This window comes from Globicephala melas, chromosome X, assembly GCF_963455315.2.
Source record: "Globicephala melas chromosome X, mGloMel1.2, whole genome shotgun sequence".
Taxonomy (NCBI): Eukaryota; Metazoa; Chordata; class Mammalia; order Artiodactyla; family Delphinidae; genus Globicephala; species Globicephala melas.
In genome coordinates this window covers 109,712,852-109,735,088 of record NC_083335.1, presented here as the reverse complement: position 1 = coordinate 109,735,088, position 22,237 = coordinate 109,712,852, and the positions used below count along the sequence as shown (strand labels likewise).

The 22,237-nt window shown below is 48.2% G+C and overlaps 1 protein-coding gene across 12 annotated transcripts in view; it reads right to left on the bottom strand.

The window, feature by feature from the left end:
* MAP7D2 (MAP7 domain containing 2) overlaps nt 1-22,237 on the bottom strand; it is a 106,891-nt gene that overhangs the window by 5,387 nt on the left and 79,267 nt on the right. For all 12 annotated transcript variants that reach the window (XM_060291935.1, XM_060291937.1, XM_060291938.1 and 9 more), the window contains 7 exons: nt 13,412-13,680; nt 12,702-12,834; nt 4,960-5,185; nt 4,106-4,210; nt 2,891-2,947; nt 2,361-2,439; nt 1,466-1,652 (listed from right to left, as the gene is read on the bottom strand). In XM_060291935.1, the coding sequence (XP_060147918.1) occupies nt 1,466-1,652; nt 2,361-2,439; nt 2,891-2,947; nt 4,106-4,210; nt 4,960-5,185; nt 12,702-12,834; nt 13,412-13,680 (1,056 nt within the window). The remainder of the gene's footprint in view (nt 1-1,465; nt 1,653-2,360; nt 2,440-2,890; nt 2,948-4,105; nt 4,211-4,959; nt 5,186-12,701; nt 12,835-13,411; nt 13,681-22,237) is intronic.

Genomic DNA, 22,237 nt, shown 5'->3' with positions numbered 1-22,237 from the left:
CTTCTGGTGGCCCGGAGCCTGGGCAAACTGCTTCATTAGTGGGAACACCCGCCCCATCTCCGCCTTGCCCACCTCCATTCCCAGGGTTTGAACAGCTGGTCAGAGCAGGCGGAGGACAGAATGGCGCCACAAGCTTAGGCGCTGCCCCCAGGAGTCACCATTCTCCAATGCAGAGGTGGCCACACCAAGAACGCAGTGCACACACAAAGCTCCTTCACTTCCTTGAACCATGGCCAGTGCCAGGTCTCGTCCCGCCCCCCCACCCAGAGGCAGAAAGAATAAGCACAACTGCCTCGACACGGCGGCGGGAGGTATTGTGTTATCCTTTAAGATGCCCCAGCAGTTCCCTGCCCCCCCCGGGGGCAGAGTGGCACCACTTACAGGAAGTCTGCCATGACGGTGGCGGGTGGTGGCAAGGCCTGACGAGGCCGTACTCTCAGGCTGCGCAGGACTCGCTCTCCTGGTGACAGGGCGGCTGGACCCTGGGTTTTCCCATATCTGGCTCAAGGCCAGGGTGCACGAGCTGGGATATTTACAGTCAGTGTGCCCTGGGAAAGGCTCTGCTCCCCACCTGCCTCCCCCCAGACTGAGGCTGAGTATTCACAGGCAAGGAGATAAGTGTAGGCTCCGGCAGGCTGGAGCTCTGGCAGAGCTTGTACAAAATACTGGCATTCCCTCCTGTCACAGAGAGGACCCCCAGCCCAACTGCCCTGCACTGCATTGTTCCAGCGCCTCTGCCCCAACCCCGGGCTAACTGAGCCCTCCTTTGGTCCAGGATTAATTTGCCAGGCAATGTTATCCACAAACATATACCAGTTAAGAATTCCTTAAGATGTTAGGATCTGAAAGCAAATTAGTTCCTTTATCAAGTTTCCAATGACAAGTTTACTTAAACATGAGACACTGGACACAGTGAGTGCGCCCTTTTGGTGGCCCACCCAGATCCCCTTTGCCTGTGGTTGCACCCACCCCCCAGCTGCTATGGGCTCACAGCTGCTGCCCCTCCTCTGGACAACTGCCTTTGGCTGATGGGAGCATCCCCACCCTGGGTGCTCCACAGTCGATGGCTGACAAACACAGTGCCATGAAGGCCGCCTCCCTTACCGCAGTCAGAGCGCTCTCTGGTGGAAATCCATCCTCCAGAGTTCCACTGGGACCAGCTGAGACCAGATCCTTGCTTAGTGACTCCCCCTGCCCAATCCTGCTTCCCTCCCTTCCCTTTCTCCTGAGAACTCTCTTCTGATAAATCCCATGCCCTAGAATCCCTGTCCCAGGCTCTGTTTCTAGGGAACTCAACCCAAAACATGGATATTAATTTACCACTGTTAGCTTTCCTGAATGGCAACCGTATCTACTATAGGTGTGTAGAAAGATTTGGGTGTGGAAAAGATGAAGAAATCAACTAAGAGGTGGTAGAGGTATCTGGGGAAGAGATGAGGCTCAAATGCAAAAGCAGTGGACCTACCTCACATCCATAGACTGAACTTCTTCGGTTGAATCATCCAGACTGTTTGATTTCCCATCAAGGGCGTCCAGGTGAACAAGTCCCCCAACTGGTTTAAGTCCATTAGTGAAAACATCTTGGGGGAAAGTCTCTGGGGCAGCACGTTCCACACCATTAACTTCCTGGCAGGTGTTCAAGCCATTGATTTCTGATGGAGAACACAAAGTCATTCTGTCAGTCATAAAATATCCCAAACGATGAAATAACAGGGGAAATATGTATAGAGGCAATGAATCCTCTACTTTACCAACAATGCAATACCTTTTGTAAAAAGAACCCCATGTAGTCACCTTCCCACCGGGAAGAGATGACAAATGACATCATCAGTGTCTGTGCAGGGCTCATGACCCACCCGGGAGGCTTGGTGTCATATGCTGTACAGGTCCCCGGACTCGAGCCACAAGGCTAAAGAGAAATGTGAAGAGTGACTCTGAGATGGGTATGCGTTTTCTGACTTTGGCTGCCACGAAATAGTCCAACCTGAGGAGCTTTAAGTACATGATAGAAAAGAGCTGGACTATCTAGAACTCTGGAAGGCAGAAGAAACTGCCGTAGAACAACAGAGTCAGTTCTTAATAGAACCTGACCAGCAATTAAGCTTCCCGGAAAGCAGCCCGGCCAGCAGATGGCCTGGCTCCGGCACTGGGATTATTAGAGTAACAGAGGAACCCGCCGGTTTCCAAGTGGACCTGACAGACCTGTGCTGGAGATGGAAACTCCACAAGGGAGGGGAAAGTGCACAGGCCCCTTCCACTAATAAAGCTCTTAGGACCCGTGGGTGCTAGTCTCCCACAGGAAGCGCCATGAGCCCTCACCTCCTGAAAGGAAGAACCTAAGAACCAGACCTCACGCTCACCTATTTTGTTGGGGACAACTGGTTTTGTCTTATTTTCCACACACACAGCAGGCTGAAGCTCCACTTTCGGGTCTTCTTTCTGAAAACAAATAGAGGGAAGGTTGGCTTTATGTAGAAAGGTAAGTGCTTTTGAAAAGTATCAGAGGATATATGGAACCATGCTGGGCCAACTGTCTGCTCCACGGTAATTCTTTGAATTTTCTGAGGTTATTACAAATCAGCTATGTTTCCCTTATCAATATGCCACCATTCTCTTTTTTGATCTGTGGACTATAATGCTTCTCCCTGCATCCCTACCCCCATTTCCCTGAGGACATTTTTTGTTATCACCCCATCTCTGAAATCCCTCTCTTAGACTCCTCTTTCCTTTCAGGGACCTACAGCCTCCTTAATCTAGCCAGGAACAAAGCAAGGAAGAGCCTATTTTTTTCTGGTTAATCCTCTCTGAGACCTACAATGTCACTGTATATATTCCACCATTCTGTTCTTCTCAGAACATGAATTATGAAAATGGTACTCTGAATGCCTACCTTCACTTCCAGAGACACATCACTCTTCCTTGTTCTCTTCATAATTTCATCTATTCTCTGGGAACCAAAAAGAAGCAGGTACATATACAAGTAAGCCGGGTCTATATGCAATTTCACATTCCTCACAAAATTTGTAAAAAAGAAACATCAGCAGAGGATAATGTGTATAGAAAGGTTTTTCCATTGATTTTGCAGACATACACCTCTGCCATACGAACACGGTCAAATGCTTAAGGAGTGAACCAGTTAAGTATCTAGAATCAACAATTTATATCCCATCTTTCTCCTTCCTCTCCTTAAGTTACCTAGAAAGCAACACATCACTACCTGCCATTCAAGAGGACCACCCTAAAGAAAGCCAAGCTGAGGTGCAGAAGGGGAGGCCACAGATTGGACACCATGAGAATGGACCTTCATAATCAGCCTCCTTAAACCCTTTACCCGTAATTAAATGGCCTAAACACCCCAATTAAAAGACAAAAACTGTCAAACCGGATTAAAATAACAAATCCTGACCATATGCTGTTTATAAGAGGCACATTTATAAGGACACATAGGTTCAAAGTGAAAAAATTTATCATGCAGGTGCTAATCACAAAAAGGCTGACAAAGTAGACTTTAAGAAATATTACTAGAGATAAAGAAGGACGTTTCAGGGCTTCCCTGGTGGCGCAGTGGTTGAGAGTCCACCTGCCGATGCAGGGGACACGGGTTCGTGCCCCGGTCCGGGATGATCCCACATGCCGCAGAGCGGCTGGGCCCGTGAGCCATGGCCGCTGAGCCTGCGCGTCAGGAGCCTGTGCTCCGCAACGGGAGAGGCCACAACAGTGAGAGGCCCACATACCGCAAAAAAAAAAAAAAAAAAAGAAGGACGTTTCATAATGATAAAAGGGTAATTCAATGGGAAAATTTAATAATTTGAAATATAAATCCACCTAACAGTAGAGCTTCAAATTATGTATATAAAAACAAAAATGTATAGAACTGGAAGGAGTAGTGGAGAAATCCGTAATCACAGATGGAGCTTTCAATACCCCTCTCTCAGTAAATGAAAGAACAAGATGACAGAAAACTAATAAAGACACAACAGTATGATCAACGAAATCAACCTAAATAACAATTCTAAGAGCACCGTACCCAACAACTGCAGAACATAACTGGACTCACTTCCTGTCCCTGCCTCACCCTAAGTACTCCTGATCCCTTAGCCCTTACCTTCTTCCTCTCCAGTCGCTCCTGTTCAATCTGCAGCATGATCTGCTCTCTTTCTAGACGCATCTGTTTAGCTGCCTCCTGGGCCTTTGCTTCTGCTGCTTCCTTCTGGTAGAAACATGTAAAAGAAGGGATAGGCTTTACTAAGCTGAAGAAAACGCTAGTTAATTCCCTGGGGTTTGCACCTATATTCCTCCACCTCATCATCGACCGAAAAGTAGGTGCTGCTCGAATATTCAATGTGGATTTACACAGCCTGCTCTACGACACAGCAGACATGGTTGGGTCTCACTCATATGACCTCGGTCCACCATGCAAATCACCTGCAGACATTCTGCGTACAAGGTCAAGGTCTTTCTGTGTCTGAGGGTAGTCTCTGGCCATAAGTATGCATGTGGCTAGAAATTTCAGGAAGTTAATTTCCCCTCAGTGACCTGCAACCATAAGGGGCAGGACTTGGAAGACAACCTAGTTTCCTCACCACTCAAGGGGATAATCCTAAGGCATGGTCCACAGTCTCTCAGAGAGTTCCATAGTGAGCAAGTTCCAGCTGCCCACAGTAACCCACTCACCAATGTGCTTTCCTCTCACTCCCCTACCAGCTTCCTGCGATCATCTCCCAAATAAACTACTGGCACCCAAGTTCTCATCCAGGGTCTGCCTTTGGGGGAACCCAAACGGACGTACAGCAAATACTACCAACTTCACTTCTGTTGCCCAAAGTAACTCATATTTATTAACTAGCCCAGTTAAAGAAAAACTTCAAGTAAACATTATGAGTCATCCAAATTTAACTAATTTTACCTAATACTAACTAAGGCCATTAAGGAAAGTCTATATAAGGATTTGCACAGTACCTGCTTTTCAATCATGGCCTTTTCCTGCTTTTCTTTTTCTTGCTTTTCCTTTTCTTGCTCTTCTTTCAACAGCAGCTCCTCCTTGGCCCTCCGCTTGGCCTCCTCTGCCGCCTTCCTTTTCTCTTCTTCCTCCTGCCGCTTCTTTTCCTCTTCCTGCTTACGGGCTGCTTCTTCTAGGCGAAGTCTTTCCCCCTCTGCCTTTCTTTGCAATTCCTCTCTCTCCAGCCTTTTGAGAACATAAATGATGTTAGAAGACAACGACGACGTGCCCAAAAGGTAAACTACCAAGAGCTATGTGCCAACAGTAGAGCATAACACTTGCCACTGTCACAGACACATGCATATGAGTTAGCATCCACTTAAGAAAATGACTCACATCCTTCTCAGAAAGCCACTCCAGTCCATAACGTTACCAAAAAAAATAATAAGCAAAGTGGACTTTAAATTCTGTGATACCCAGAGTAATAATGTATTGATTTGTGAATAGACTGTAATGAAGACACAGATGTTCCCTAGCCAATTTACAAATGACCACAGGCCCATCATTCTTTTTTTTTTTTTTTTTTCGGTACGCGGGCGTCTCACTGCTGTGGCCTCTCCCGTTGCGGAGCACAGGCTCCGGACGCGCAGGCTCAGCGGCCATGGCTCACGGGCCCAGCCGCTCCGCGGCATGTGGGATCTTCCCGGACCGGGGCACGAACCCGTGTGCCCTGCATCGGCAGGCGGACTCTCAACCACTGCGCCACCAGGGAAGCCCCCATCATTCTTATTGAATGAGAATTCCTTAAAAACTGATTAGGATAAATATTTAAAACCAACTTAAATGCGCTACCAAATGTAAAATAGCTAGTTAGTGGGAAGCAGCTGCATAGCACAGGGAGATCAGCTCAGTGCTTTGTGACCACCTAGAGGGGTGGGATAGGGGCGGTGGGAGGGAGACGCAAGAGGGAGGGGATAAGGGGATCTATGTATACGGTATAGCTGATTCACTTTGTTATACAGCAGAAACTAACACACCATTGTAAAACAATTATACTCCAATAAAGATGTTAAAAAAAAAAACAACTTAAGCTAGAAAAAAAAAAAGAAAAAAAACCTCGAAGTGTCTCAGTGACTCTCACATCTGTGCCAGTCAGCAATTTGAGAGCAGTGACTAGGAGCTCAAAAAGTTCACTTTGGTTTTAATTAGTATGTGACTTCTGAAGCAGCAAATGGAAGAAAATGCTCAACAGAAACTTGACATTTAAGGAATTAAAGCATCTATTTTCCATTTATCTTGGCATTCTTTAAAAAAATTTTAGCTTTTATTCTTTGCTAAATGAAAATTAAATGGCATTTAGACATTTTTCATCCACAGATGAATGGTCAGCGATGTAACGATAAAGAGCTTAAGCAGTGAGGGAAAACTCTGTAAAGTCTAAGTGCTTGTTTTTACATTTCTAACGTTCTTCCTGCTCATGTGTGTCACTTCCCTCTTCTATGAAAAAATGTGGATAACTATACTCATTTTGCAGCGAGTTACTGACTGGCAATGTGCCACATGGGCAAGACCAAGACTGCATTCTGATTGTGCCACTTGCTGTGTGACCCTTCCTTGGAAAGTCACTCAACATTTCTGATGCCCATTTAAAAAAAATGGGAATAGCTATATTACTGGCTCCTCGACATCACTGTGGGAATTAAATGAGATAATGGGAAGCACTTAGCACAATGCCTGGTCCTGGGCAGATTCTCAAATGCTAGTGTGTTTTACAATTTAAAATGAACGCTCTCTTCAATTCCCAGTGTCCTTTTAAGCGCATCTGTAAATGTGTATGTTTTTCAGAAATTATCTTTATTTGGAAGCAGGTACCACTGACTTACTGGGGCGCTGGTATATTGTTATAAATGATCAAGACTTAAAAAGAACATCCTTCCACCCTAACGGTTGGCTTTAGGAATCACGGAGGCAATTAGCCTATGTGCTACCAAAGAAATATTTTAAAAGGTAAAAAAATACACAAAGACATTAGCCTAAAACTGCAATGGGACATGACAATGTATTCTATGTTCACAGAGGGTGCAGTGCCTAAAAGCTGGAACAACTGAAATTACTAACAAATATTCTGGAGAACTTTGGAGAAGAGCATTATGGGGCCTAGTCAGAAAGAAACTCACCAGTTCTTAGATTCCTCAATGAAAGACTAGGATGCCCAACACAGGATTGTAAAAACCGGATGTGTCAATAACAAAACTTCTCCCAAGGTTAATCAGAGCACTGTTTTAGTATTTCTCTCTCTTTTAAGGAGCCAGTTGTGACTGTCTCAGAGAAGTTAATACACGAAGGATACGTATATAAATTAACCCACAAGCTACTTCATCCTTAGGATCTGAAAAGCCACTCGGTTTCTTCCGTTTTACCAGGAGGACTTCAGAGGTGCCCGATGCATAGCTATGCAGTAACACATCCTCTTAGCCCCTAGGTCTCCATAATCCAAGTCATCACCCACAACATAAATTCCTCCCCACAGGCCCATAAGCCCCTACAGACAAAATTCCCTCCATTTAACCACACTCTGCTTCCCCCAAAGTAGCTAAAAACTGGCTTTCCCTGTGTGAAACCAAGTCTCTCAAAATCCTCTCCAAGAATAAACACTCTTTCTCTCCCTGCTTAACGAACCAGAGAGGACATGGCAGTGTCATTTCCCCAGCGCCCCTCTGCTGCAGGCAGCCCGACCCCACTGCCCTTACCGTCATTACCGGCTCCCTCCGGAGCTCACCAGACCCACGTGTACTTCTGTCACCCCCGCCCGTCCTTGCTCCTGCCACCCACCCCAAACCTACCCCCCTTCCTCACCAGATAGAAAGTACCAGAAAACTGTGCACTGTAGTCTTCATTCAGTGGATACATCCCTCATCCCCGTTCCCGGCCACCGGTGAGGGTCTTCTGTGTAACGACCCCCATCTCTCAAGCTCCAGACGCCGGCCCCCTCTCGTCCCACCCTCTCACATTTGCACCATGTCCCTGACACATGTTCAGTCTCGACTCATTCAATCTCCGGATGAGTATGTGGGTTTCACTTTCTCCCTTCCTTACGTGCTTAAAAGTTTTCATTTAAAAAAGCTTAACCTTCAATGTTCTAACCTTCCCCTTCTTTGATCTGCCCTCACCCGTCCCTCGCCGCCTTCTCTCCTGACCGGCCCCGGGCAGCTCTGTGCCGTCCCTGCATCCGCTCCCTCTTCTCTCAGGGCGCCCAGGCTGCCCAGCCACTGAGCATCTGTGGGATGGCATGGGGGCCACTCTGGGCCCTCCTGGGTTGTCAACAGTGGTTGAAGTAAGGCCCAGACAAGGCTGACTGGTCATCTTTCCCTGGACCTCAGCCGCCACGCCAGCCATCCATCCTCACCTCCCAGACCCCCAGGGGAACAGTCCAAACCTCCACTTTTCCACCGTCTTCCACATCCTCTTTAGTCGATGGCATCATCAACCACTTTCCAGAGAAGACCGGGGCCACCTGATCTGGGCTTCCTAAACTTCACTCCTCTACAGCATTCCTGCTCAGAAGATGCCCCCTTTTTTCTGCTTAGATGAAAAGGATTATAAATGCCACCAACCACACTATTAATTCCACACACAGACCCGCACCCGAGTTCCTTCCACCGTCCCCCTCTCTTCCTTCCATCGCTTTGTCCTTCTACACGGACCTTCCCACGGCCTGCAAAACACTCAGGCCTCAGGGATCCCAAACAACTCTCCTCTGTCCCCTCTCCCCTGTATTCTGCTGATGCTCAGGGCCTCTGCCATCTCACCTCTGTCAAGCTGCTTCTGTCTCCACCCCTCTCCATGATTTCCCCCCAAACCCCCATTCGTGTCCTAAACCCCAAGACCAACGGCCTTTCCTCAGCCTCGACACGTCTCGCAGGTGCAAGCGGCATTCGACTTCCCTCCTGTGAGGGCCTGGCTCTCCCTTCCTGACTCGGCCGCCACCCCCCGCACCAGACGGGCCCTGCCTGCCCAGCTCTTACCCCGACAGTCCACCACCCAGAGGCTCAACCGACGAGCTGCCAGGGCTGAGCGGCACCAGGACCTCTGCCGGAAGGGCCGGGCCCAGGCCAACTCTCGCACAGACACTGAGCTGCAGCCTGGCTATGTGACCCTGCTGATGGAGGGTGCCTAACTCAACTATCTTTCCACTTGGGCCCACAGCAGCTATCTTAACTTCTTAACATGACTCATTTTGGAATCCCAGTAAGATCTCTTTGCTTCTAGTTTCTGCCAGTGCCTTCCCTGGGGCGGACCCAGGGTCTAGGGTTTCTTGCTCCAAGAATCCTGATTTCTATCTTGGGCCATCCACGAGCCCAGGCACTGTGCCCTGTTCTGCATGCTTCCAGGAGAGCCCCAGGGTCACTGCTAGCGGGGACTGGACCAGCGTTTGCTCTTCTTCCGGGCCCAGCTGTCTGGGCACCTTGTCAGCCCTTCTGCTCTGAGCAGTCTCATCCCTGACTCGGATGGCGTTTTCCTCACCAGTTTGTCACAGTAATTGGCTTTCCACGGTTTGGCTCAAGTATCTTTATTTTCTCTATATTCTCTCATCTGGCAACTACATTTGTGTGGCTTCAACCACTGACTCTTAAGCACAAAACAGGAGCGAGGATGATCTTATCCCAAGAGGTGTCCGCTGTGTTCCAGGCCCTGGTTGTGTGGTACTGTACTTTCTCACCTCCCACGTGGTGCTAGCAAAGCTTCATATTCTGGCAAGAGAGAGGAAAACTGATTTTGGGTCAAGGGTATTGCTCTCATTTTTACCTAGGCCCCAGGCTTCAATTCCATTTCTAATCACCTGGATATCTTGCAGGCACCTTAAACTTAGTTTATCTACAATCAAATGGCTTGTTTTTACCCTCTAAAATCAATTCCTTCTGTCCTTCCTTTATCTGTCATTGGGTGTACCATTCTCCTATGCTTAGAATCAAACCTTGGCGTCGACTCTGAATGGGCCCATTTCTGTTGAACCCGCCTTCACTCCTCCAGCTCGAGCTCCACCACACTGCGCTGCCTTCTCTTAACCCACGATTGCAATGGCTTCTCATTTGGGCCTCTTCCTACTTCTCTACCTTTCCTGTATGTTCACTGAGCGCCAGCACCAGTGATCCAAAGACTGTACCCCGGCCAAGGTGCTTAGTTGGGGGAAGTAGGCCTGTGAACAAATGAGGAGGCTCTGTGATCAGCCGACCAGCCGGGCTGGGCGGGCGAAGAGGGGGAGAGGTCTGTTCTCTCCCAGGGGCAGGGCTGGAAAGGCTTGCAGACAGGGAGCAGTGCTTGACCCGAGTCGGACAATGGAAAATGTGTCTGCTGACAAGGAGCTCAAGGCCACGGGAGGCAGCGTGAAAGCAGATGAGGAGGTGTGGACCTGCAGGACACAGGGGTGCTCAGGCCGTGGCAGGCCTCCTGTGGGTAGGGGAGTCACCGGCTTGTTAAAGGACAGGAGCAGGACAATGACACTTATTTGAGAACAGGCACTGGGGACACAGCGTGGACAGTGGATGAGCTCCGCGAGACCTAGAGCGGGGAGCTCAGTGCGGATGCCACAGACACAGTCCAGGTCAGAGACCACAGGGGCCAGAGCTCAGGAGGGGAGAAGGGGCTGGAGGGGAAGGGAGACGAGAGAGATGCTAGAGGCGGCCGAGACAGACCTGACAGGGGACGGGACACTGACGAGGAAGGAGAGGGGAAGTTGAGAGCTGGCTCGGACACATCTGATCTGGTTGCCTGGAGACATGGAGGACTGAGCTTGTGAAAGGAAAAGCAAGTCTGCGAGAAAGACAGTAAGGTCTGCTTTGGAAATGCTCAATTTGAGATGTGTGTGGGACACACTTAAAGGAAAGCATAAAGCAGTTGGTAATACTGCCTGCAGGTTCTAGACCAGTGCTAGCCAACAGACCTTTCTGTGATGAGGGAAACGTTCTAGAGATTTGTGTAGTCCGATATGGTAGCCACTAGCCACGTAGCTACTGAGCACTCGAAATGTGGCCATACGGCTGGGGAACTGAATTGGACTTGATCTTAGTGTATTTCCATTTCGGTGGCCACCTGGGACTAGAGGCGGTGGTACTGGACAGCACAGGCTCAGGAGGCATCAGTACCCATGCGTGATTTAATGCCTCCCTTGTACCAGAAAGTATTGAAGGTTTACAGAGCAAGATGAAATTGGCTTCAGAAATAGATGGTAAAACAAGGCAAAGAAAAGATGAGGGTAGAAAGGGAGATGAGAGCAGAGTTGGGTTAGCACCCCAAATGCTGAGCATGAGGACGCTGTGTGAAATGCGAGCCCCAAACTTTCGAAGCCAGAGGAAGCTGGCAGCGCATTGGGGGCGCGGGCCAGGCAGGAGGGCGCAGCGCTGCTCGGGAAGGGCTTGTCAGGTGAAGCTGGCCAAGGACTGAGGGCTGGGAGCCCAGGTGATGCGTGAGGGGCTGAGCGGGAGACAGAGGAGACTGAGAAGGAGAGGCAAGAGAAGCAAGGGCAAGCGCGACACGGTCAAAGCCAACCAAGAAATGGATTAAGAGTCCAGCAATTAGGAGGAATGGTGAGTGTGAGGTCTGCAGACTGAGTGTGAGTAGAGGAAATAGAGACAGGCAGCACAGTCAATTCTTTGAGGAGCTGCGCTGTGAAGGAAACAGGAGAGGGTGCTGGCTGGAAGGCAGAGAGCTGCACCTTCCTTAGCACAAGCTACAGGCACGCGACTCACCTGCTCAGGGCCCGCACATCCCAAGCCCTGTCACTGAGGTCCTGCGACTCATCCTCCTCTCCTGGGACCTCCCTTCACACATCCTGCGGCCCACCTAACCCAGCCCAAGCACACCACTCAGTAAAAAGACCTGCTGCTGTTAACCAAAAGGTTGGAGGTGGGAAAATCATCAGGGAAGTCCAGAGTTCGAAGAAGGACCAGCCAGACCTCCCCCCTCCTCCTTCAAAGAAAGAAATCAGCAGAAGTGTAATGACAGACCACAACAGACTTGCCAAGGTCACTTAAGGATGAAGAATATTCTATTACTGATTAAACTCAGCGCCATAGCTGAGTGAAACACAGCAACGTGGCTGGCTCCCTGTCACGTTAAATCCTCTCAACAGTACTGGACTGTACTCTGTGATTATCCTAAGAGCTTCCTTTATCAATTTAATGATAAACTCTACCTTGCCCTTCAACATGCATTTCTCTCTGAATACTAAGACCAGAATAGGCAGAACCGTCTGTATTTTGACCAAGTGCCCCAGGGGTCAATGCAGTGGTTCTCAAAGTCTGGTGAGCTACTGAAGCGGGACACGGCCTGGGCCTGTGTATTTTCACCGCAACCCCTGACTGACTCTGACACCCTCCAAAGTTTAGGGACCACTGCCATGACATCTTCTTTCGTGCTCCAGGATGGGAGTCCCCGTACCTCGTGTCTCATGGCCTATGAGGTCGGCTTCGGCCCCAGCTAGGAGCCTCTGCTCAACCCTCCTTTCTCTTACCTGGGGGTGAAAGTTAGAATAATTTGGGGGAAAAAAAACACGATTCAGGAAGCAGAATCAAGATGTCTACATCTGGAACCGCCTGTCTTTTCAGGGAGAACCTCACTCTATAAACAAAACTCAAACTCCTTTGATAGCTCTACGAGGCCTGGCTGGTCCTAGAGTGTATGCCGAGAACAGGGGCTGTCGGTAACACCGATATCCAGGAGCTGGGAGTTTCCGCGGTCTCAGAAGGCCTGAGCACCCCCATACCTGTCTTGCTCTTCCTTCTCCAGACGTTCTTGCTGCTCCTGTTCCTTCTGCAGCCGGGCCTGTCGTCTCTTTTCGGCCAGCATCTTTGTGGCCTCTCCTGCATCAGTGGTGCCCGCTGTGGGCTTCCACGAGGCTGCATTGGAGGAAAAGATCAAGGGAAATGAAACAGTGACTGCACTCACACGGCAGCTACCACTTGGGATTGAAAAATCCAACCCAGTGGGTGATGGGAAATGCTGCCAGGACCAGCACCATCAGCCACCAAGCAGAGAGGCTGCAACAGGCTGGCTGTGACCCTGGATGCATTCCACCATGGAGGGCAGTGGAGAGGCGACAAGGAGAGACAGGGTCACCAGCAAGTCCCAAGGCAGCCACCACCGCTGCGCCTATCTGGATGAACTCACCGCAGCTGTCACGGAAGCTTCAAGGACTAAAGGAAGACCCTCTCTGTGGGAAAGGCAGATGCTGGCTGGATGCAGCTGACCACCCCCGTGGGCTTCCACAGCTAGGAGCAGCGTCAGCCCCTCAGCCTCCTCTGCCAGGAGACCCTCAGGAGAGCGAGGGGAAGGACTCGGGGCAACATGCAAGCCTGAGAAAGTGGCATGAGGGCATGGAGTTGTCTCCGGGAAAAATCCCCGTCTCTCCCCCATACCCGAGACTCCCGCGTGCATGGAGTCAGAGGGAGAACCGGCTGGGCGAGGAGGGCCTACCTCCACCGCCCTCGGCCTTCCCTGCTGCGGCCTCATGCTTCTCGGTGGCGTGCCTGTCTGCCACGTGCTTCTCTGGGGCCTCCTCCCCAGGTGGGCCGGCTGCCTGCTGAGCCAGGGAGCCCTCCCTTTCCTTGTTGCTCTTCTCTTTCTCTGCTTTCTTCTTGGGTGTTTCCTGGCCGGAAAAGGCAGGGAGGCGGTACTTCACCGGAGACCCTGGGTATGGCGGCTTCACGTTCTTTGGAGACTGCGGATATGCTTTTGAAGTTGCCCTGGAAAACCAAAACCACGCCAGAAGATGATTACCGGGCCTGACCACAGAAGCCTCTGTTCCAAAGACACCTGGTTCCAAAAAGTTGAACAATTTCATCCTTCAAGGCAAACAAATGTGAGGCGGAGCACACACTCAGAAGTCCCTGAAGTAGGACTTCCCTGGTGGTGCAGTGGATAAGAATCCACCTGCCAATGCAGGGGACACACAGGGTTCAAGCCCTGGTCCGGGAAGATCCCACATGCTGCGGAGCAACTAAGCCCGCATGCCACAACTACTGAAGCCCACGCACCTAGAGCCCGTGCTCTGCAACAAGAGAAGCCACCGCAACGAGAAGCCCGCGCACCACAACGAAGAGTAGCGCCCGCTCGCCGCAACTAGAAAAAGCCTGTGCGCAGCAACGAAGACCCAACGCAGCCAAAAATAAATAAATAAATAAATAAGAAATCTCTGAAGTATTATCACCCTAACAGGAACATATGGTATCTAGAACATGTCCCTGGTGGAAGGGACAATGTTTTAGGAAGCCCAGCCAATGACAACATAAGAATAAAGTGTTAGGCATTTTCCTAAATAACATAAGAATAAAGTGGTAGGCATTTTCCTACCTCCTCTTTTTAGAGGAGCACCAGGGTTGCATCTGGCTTCAGCATATGGCAACGAACGACCCTGCTCCCATTTTTTTCTATTATGGCAAAATACAAACAACATGAACTTTACCATCTTAACCACTTTGAAGTGTACAGTTCAGTGGCATTAAGTACATTCACACTGTGGTACAACCATCCCCATCGTCCATCTCCAGAACTCTGTACTCTTTAAACGCTAACTCCATACTCCCGCCTCTCCCCAGCCCCTGGCAACCACCTTTCCACTTTCTGTCTCCAGGAATTTGACAATTCCGCATACCTCATAGAAGTGGAATCATACAGTATTTGCCCTTTTGTGTCCAGCTTATTTCCCTCTGCATCTGTTGGAAGAAGGTCCATTACAGGTGTGCTGGCCTAGGCCTGGCTCCTGGTGACCACTGGCTGCTGGTGACGTAGATAACAGCCTAGCTTTAGTTGCCGAGTGCACCCAAAGTTCGCACAGGGGTGTGACATTTGTACAGAGTACTTTTAGAAGAGCATAAAGTAATCTGTTCGTGCATTACACACTGTCACTCTCAACCCTGTAGCAGGCTGAACCATATGAAAGTGCTAATGTTCAACCATTTTTGATCTATAAAAACAGCAATAAAAATGGCAACTCAACATAATATTAAAGGCCAATTTCTCACCAGAGACCTAAAGAGTTTCCTAATCAGATCCTGGTGGTAAGGAAAAAATATAATCAGATCAACATTAAACTTGGTCTTGAGCTGGAAAATAATCCTCAAGGGGTACGTGGACTGGAAAAGATGCAGACCAGTTTTCCAATGATGCTCTCATGGTAAAAGCCCAGCTCCGGGTGCCAAGGAGAACACGTTCTCTCAGTTAATGCCAGGCTGAGGGCCACACAATGACCCCATGAATACGACTTGAACGTGATCTGAATTTTTAAAATTCAGTTATTTCAGCATCAACCATTTTACTGATATGGAATCAGTCCAGATCCCACTTCCATGGTGGTCTGTCCACCCCTCTCTGGCAGTCTGCTCCGTAGCTGGACCACTGTGACCCCAGAAAGAATCACTTCATACTCGCCACACCGACTTCCCTTGTGCCACCATTCTGTTAGGCCTGGAGCCACACAGAACCCCCGTGACACCTCGTCCACGTGGACGGTGCCTCCTCTTTGCAGACCGTTCTCCCTCTGCCCTGGGGCTCAGCCAACTCAGGCCCCACCATTCCCGAGGGACCTCTTGACAAGCAGGCATTTCTATATAACCTTGGTTTTCTACTTTTGTTCCTAGACCCTAACCACATGTCAAGTGCATGCTCTGTGCAGCTCCGGTCCAACCCCTGTGCAGGGACAGGCAATGGCAAACAATTACTCCTGGATGTGGGATTTGGAGAGAGAGGCAATAGGAAAGACTGCTATTTCACGGTAGACGACGCAGACAGAAACACCTTCTCCTTCCGTAAGCATTCCTATCTTGACTCATTAAATAGGAACTTCTGCTATTGTAAGGACTGGCAAAAAGCCATTTGCTCTTCTTCCTTGCCCTCAACCTCCTCCCCAAGGAGTGAGGCATGACTTCTCTGCTTGGTGAGACAGAGCAGAGGTGCTGGGCGCCCACCGCCCAGTCCATTTGAGTTCTCTCGGGCACCTGCCTGCAGCGAGCGCACATCTGAGCTTCCCTCAGTGGTGCCTGAGAGGTGGGTTCCCCCCGGGGTCCTGGTGCAGGCGCCTCTGCTGCGCATGGGCAGACATGCGAGGACCTCTTCTGCAGACCCCACTCCCACCAGGAGGGTCCCCGGGGCTGGACTATGGGGAGTGGGTAAGAGGCCTGCACTGGCTGCAGGCCCACTTCATTCTATAGTCTTGCCTTAGTAGCAGAATGCCAGCACCTGGATCCCAACACGAACCCAGGGTCTGGTCTAAATGGCTCACTCACGGAAGGGAATGAGCCCGATGACAGTCACACCCTCAGTCAGTGTGCCCGGAGCCTGTAAGAGGGACATGCAGGGCAGGACTACAATCCCACGGGGAAAAAGCTGGTCTGCCCTGGGTGTGAGAGGTTCTGACAGCCTCAGACCTACTCAGCCCTGCTCAGCCTTGCTTCAACTTGCTTTAAGAGAACAGTCACGCGTAGGTTCTGTTCACACCACAGACTGTAAGGTTCTGTTCTAAATAATACTGGGCCAATTATCCACGAGCACACATCTAAAAATAATTGCTACCTGATAAGTAAGGGTGAATTATTTGGGATAAAACTCAACATACTAAGGAGTCTATCTACATTCCTCTACCCCAGCTCTTGCCCAATAAACAAAATAAATGAGAACGCACACACACACACTCCTCGTACGCACAAGACAAACACGACCTTCAAATTAGAGAAGTGTAGGTAAATCATTGATTTTTTTAACAGCGAATGACCAAACTACAGAATACAGTCTTAGAAGTTCCCTATTTTATCTCCAGATCCATAGAGTTTCCTGCTCAGCCTGCCTCACTACTTCCCTACGTGGATGTAGCACCTTGCCCGCAAGAGCTGCTGAGCGTGGGAAGCGTGAACCGGGCAATGCTGGTCTGTCTGGCAGACTCCGAGGCTCTCTGGTCTCCTGCTCACACCACTTACTGCAAGCCAAATGAAGTCTGGCAAAGCTACTGTTTCCCCAATTTCCTAGAAATAGATATCTTGGCTGATGAAAGAAATTAAACACAAATTAATCAGGGAACTCACTGTGCTTTCATAGAGTTTTGTTTTTAAGTACCGTCTCGTCTATCTAATAAGGGTCTATTTGGTCACCACAATAACCCAGTGAGGTAGGTAGGAAATTACTATTAACCATATTTTAGATAAGAAAGCCCAAATCCTAAGTGCTTAAATGACCTTTCCCAAGAGGTGTAAACAGATGAGAGAGCCACGTCACTTGATTTTTCATCTTGCTTTTTTATAGGTTTTCCACTCCAAGTTTTAAAAGTTCAATACTTCCAGTGATTAGACATCTAACAAAGGGAATTCACAAATTTTGTTGGGGTGGTAGAGATAGGCCTTCCTGACGCACAAGGCAGGATTATATAACCTTTTGAGGTTCCATGACTGGTAGGAAATATGAACAAACACCTCTGTAAGTAGAGCGGCAAGAGGAACTCTCCGGAGAGGGTTGTCATGCTTCTGAACGTGAGTTTACTGCAAAGCAGATCCCCAAAGGACTTTTTTCACTCCACATCTTGCAATCTAGTTCTATTTTTTCCAAAGCCACTTGACTCCAGGCACAGTGAACACAGCCCACCCACAGGATGGGAGGGGTCTGTGGCCTCGTCAGCACAGCTTGGCCAACATTCTGAGAAGTCTATTTGTCAATGGTCCCATTTTACTATTTACTTTCCAGAGAGAAAAAGAGCAATTTTATACCACAGAGACCTGTGGATACCACCTTAACCCAGTGATCAAAGTTACCATCACCAGTAATGAAACAACTTGACATCATGGCCTCCTGATAAGATGTGCTGAGAAGGAACCAACATCCCTTCCATGGGATTCCTGCCCCAAATGTATAACCTGAGTCTAATCATGAGGAAACAGCAGACTGACTCAAACGAAGGACAGTCCTCAAAAAAAAAAAAACAAAACAGAAAACCGGTCTGTGCTCTTTAAAAATGTCAGGGTCATAAAGAAAGGCTGAAGAACTGTTGCAAGTTAACGCAGACTAAGGAGGCAAGACAACTAATTGCAATGTGGGACGCTGGCTTGGATTCCGGACCAGGAAAAAAACTGTTCCAGAGGATCGCACTGGGACAACAGGCAGAAGTTGCACACAGTCTGTAAATTAAGTCTGTAAATTAAGTAACAACATCATGTCAAATGTTAACTTTTCTGATTTTTCACACTTGTACTGTGGTTATACAAAAGAATGTCTTCATTCTTAGGTATAAAGGGTCATGATGTCTGCAACTGATTCTCAAATGGTTCTTGGAAAATGTGTGTGTGTGTGTGTGTGTGTGTGTGTGTGTGTGTCTATGGAGACTATATGAGAGTGAGTAGGGGATGGGAATGATGAAGCAAGTGTGGCTAAATGCTAACAGGATGAGTCGAGTTCTAGTCTTGCAACTCTTCTGTAGGGTTGAAATGATTTCAAGATAAAAAGGTTCTTAAAAATCGGTCTAAACTCAAATTATCCTCTACTAAGACGGACAAATACAGGACAAGGACTGGGTGAGCAGCTAAGTATGGCTGTGAGGAGGGGGTATAACTTAACATTTTCAATTATCCTTTTCAAGAAAATTTTCAGGTAAGAATGTAAAAGCCTATTTGAGAAGGATGGTGGTAACACAAACAATAGTTAAATTGTCACTGCAGGGAGCCCTGATCCACTGTAGATGCTCATCTGTGGGCAGGGAATACCATGCCACCCATCTACCAGAGAAGCCTATGAGAATGGTGCTCGGCAAGGATTGATGAAATGTCCTCAACCATCAGAGAAACAGGCTGGCTCCAGGAGCCTGTGATTCTGAGAGGGAGGTGCTTATTTGGGGCCATCCATACAACTTTGCCTTCATTTTTTCCCTCATGCGGACTACCTGTTTTGTTTCTAACGCATGATGAAATGAAATTAACCTAGATTCCTGACACAAAATTGATCTCAGGTAAGCTATCTCTGAAAGTCATTATCTTTGGCAGATTATATTTTCCACAGATGGCCACAATAATATCTCCTCCCATCCCACATGATCTTCTTGAGTTTATTTTTTCCATCCCATTGAATCTGAGGTGGTCCCACTGCTTTGACCAAGAAAATACAGCAGAGAAGGAACGCTGTGCCAACTCGGGGCATAGTCCTTAACTGGGGTTAATGGGCCATCATCCTTAATGGGCCGTCCTGGACCTTAAGCTTAGTCGAGCCCTAGGTTGTAATTTAACTGTAGCACCAGATGACATTGAACCGTAATTGCACGGAGGCCCCAGACGTGAGAACTTCCCAGTGAGCCCATGTCAAGCCACAGAACCACCACACAAAAGACCCTAAGAGAGACCCTTCCGGTAAGCCCAAGTCACAGAGCTGTGAGAATTAATAACAAATCGTTGTTTCATGCTAGTAAATTTTAGACAGTCTATTACAGCACCAAGGGATAATGGACACATTCCCCACCATAATGATCAAACTAACTTAGAATACATTTCTAAGAACCTGAAACCATGAGAGAACATTTCACATTGAAGAACTAGGGGTACAGGCAGCACCTACACACAGAGGGCAGAGACAGGCTGGGTAAATGCACTTGACCACACTTGATTTCCTTTCTCTAGGTTACAAGAAGAAAGATATGCTCCATCCACATCTTTGAGAGTCTAGCTGAAGCTAGTTTTTTAAAACCCATACAAGTACCGGACAATGCCAACCAACAATGAAAATAAACTTGAACATTTAAAAGAGCAAAGCCATTAATATGCACAGCCGCCTACAGTGACTTAATTGATCTGAGATCCGGGAGGGGAACAAGGGAGGGGAACAATGCGCTGTCAGAGCCATTCATCACATGGCCCGGCTGGATTTCTGGATGGGAGTTCAAAGTGGCTAGCCCCCCGCCCCAGGCCATTCAAAGCCACGTCACTTCCAGTGTGCTTTAAAGATCACAAGCTTGGTCTGCACAAAGGGAAAGTTGAAAATGCCACTTTGCTTGGGGCTTATTTTGTGTGACACCATTTTAAAAACCAAGTGTTTCTTTTTCATCTTTCTTTAATATTGAGTACACAAAAGAATTTTTATAAAATACGAAAGGTATGAAGAATGATAAAACAAATGTTCACACATGCACCAACCAGCTCAAGGGAAAGACATACTATGCCAGGATCTCCCATGTGCCCCTCCCTGAGCCTGTCCCCAACTTCCCACTCAGAGGCCATCATCACTCTGCATTTTATGTTTTCCATTTTCTTAAAATCATTTTACCACATTTATATTCTTAAAAACACACTGGTTTTGCAACATCTAGGAACTCAGTATACATGCAATCAAACTGCTGACATTCTTCTACAACTTCCTTCTCGACGCTACGTTCCTGAGATCCACCCACTGGTTGCGGGCAGCTACAATCCACTCTTTTTCACTGCTGTATAGTTTGGTTGGATTTTCAGAATATACTTACACTCTACTTGACTTTTCACATTTCTCAGACCTGGCCCATACCCAGTGTGGTTCAGCCGCTAATTTTCACCCCAGGGAGAAACGAAATTTCTTTCTGAACATTTTAAAAATCAAGAAACGATTGCTATTCCTTAGACCTGTCAACTTGGTAATTCTGAGTTAGAGGTGCCTGAGCAACTTCTATTCCCGGGGCACCTCATAAAGAGAGAAGGATTCTGGAGTTTGACAGTACACAGGCAGTCCAGCTGTGTTAGTATGTGCTATTTTTCCTGCCTGTGTTAGACACAACATGTATGGGGCTCTAAAAATAAAAGCCAGTCCATTAACTTCTCTTTGTTGAAAGTGGCAGGAATACCGTGCAGCACGGTACAGAAACCAGCATCCCTCATCGTTAAAAAATTCCCCAAGTGAAATATACAGCACAGAAAAGAGAATGTTTAAGAAACTGATCAGTGGGAGAATAAACTGTTGAATTGTCCCGGAAGGAACGAGGAGGCAAAGGGCCTCAGTCCTCAGGTAAGTTTGGCCCCAGCATTGCCCAGACCTGCCCAGATCACTCTGCTCTCCAGGCTCGCCTTTCCCCCCTGGCTAGCGTCCCACAGACTCATGCTGCGCGCAGACTGTGCAACAATAAACTGAGTCAGCCCCCCGCCCTTGCGGCAGCCTAGCAGGAGATAATCAAGTACAATGAGGCACAGATCAATTCGGCCTGCTCCCTCACCTCATGCAGGGCGCTCTGCTCAAATGTCACCTCCTCAGAGAAGCCTTTTCTGACCACCCGATCTAGCTCCGCCCCTCCACCATCCTCTGCCATCTGACCCGGACTCATTTTTCTTCACAGCACTTATCACCACCTGATACTATATTTGTTGTTCACTGTCAGGCAAGCTCCACGAAGGCTGAGAAGAGCACTGGACACAGAGTAGGTGCTCTATGGGTGCTGGATAAACGAATGACTGACACAGCTATGTTCTGTCAGCACAGCGAAGGGGGCGAATTCAGCTTTGGCTAGCTCTGGACAGGAGGACAGCTGAGCTGAGTCCTGAGGGATGAGCAGTACAAGGTGGGCAGCTCTCCCTTTGGAGCAGGCCTGGAACTGTCCTCATCTGGGTCCACATCTCCCTCCCACCTCTCCTGGGGCCCGTCCAAGTGGAGACTATTTTCATTCGTTTGGGGATTCTCTGGAGCATCCAGCACAGTGACTTGCATTCATTCATTCCATGAATACTTATAAAACTTCTACTAGGTGCCCATTACTGTTCTAGATAGAGTAGAAATTTTAAATATTTCTCTAAATTGAACTGCATTTTTAAAAGTCTGGGATTGTGTTTGAGTATCTTTGGTCAGAGAGAGCTTTTTAAAACTCGGATGATATGTCCTTAAAAATATAAAATAGTTCTTGAATCACAACCTTCAAGATTTTCAACTTCAAAGAAATAGCACAGAGCCCACTGCAAGCTTGCTTCCAAAAACTGAATTGTCATCTCTATAGAGGGCAACAACCCTCTTGGTTCACAAAGATGAAATTTACAATGATGATGCAAGGACCATGAGTCAAGACCCAGGAAAGAGGGTAGAATCTGGAAAAAAAACAGGACAAATAGGCTTTTCTCTCTGCTAATGTCAACGTCCCAAACTGACAGGAGAGTACTGACATGCAAATGGAAGGCTCAGAAATAAGACAAAGACAAACAGAGACCTCACAGCTCACCTAATGGATTTGGAGTTTGCGAGAAAGCAATACAATAACCAAAGACAGGCAATACAGGCACAGAAAGAATGCAATGGACTTAAGAAAAAAAAAAACCCAAGATGCTATAA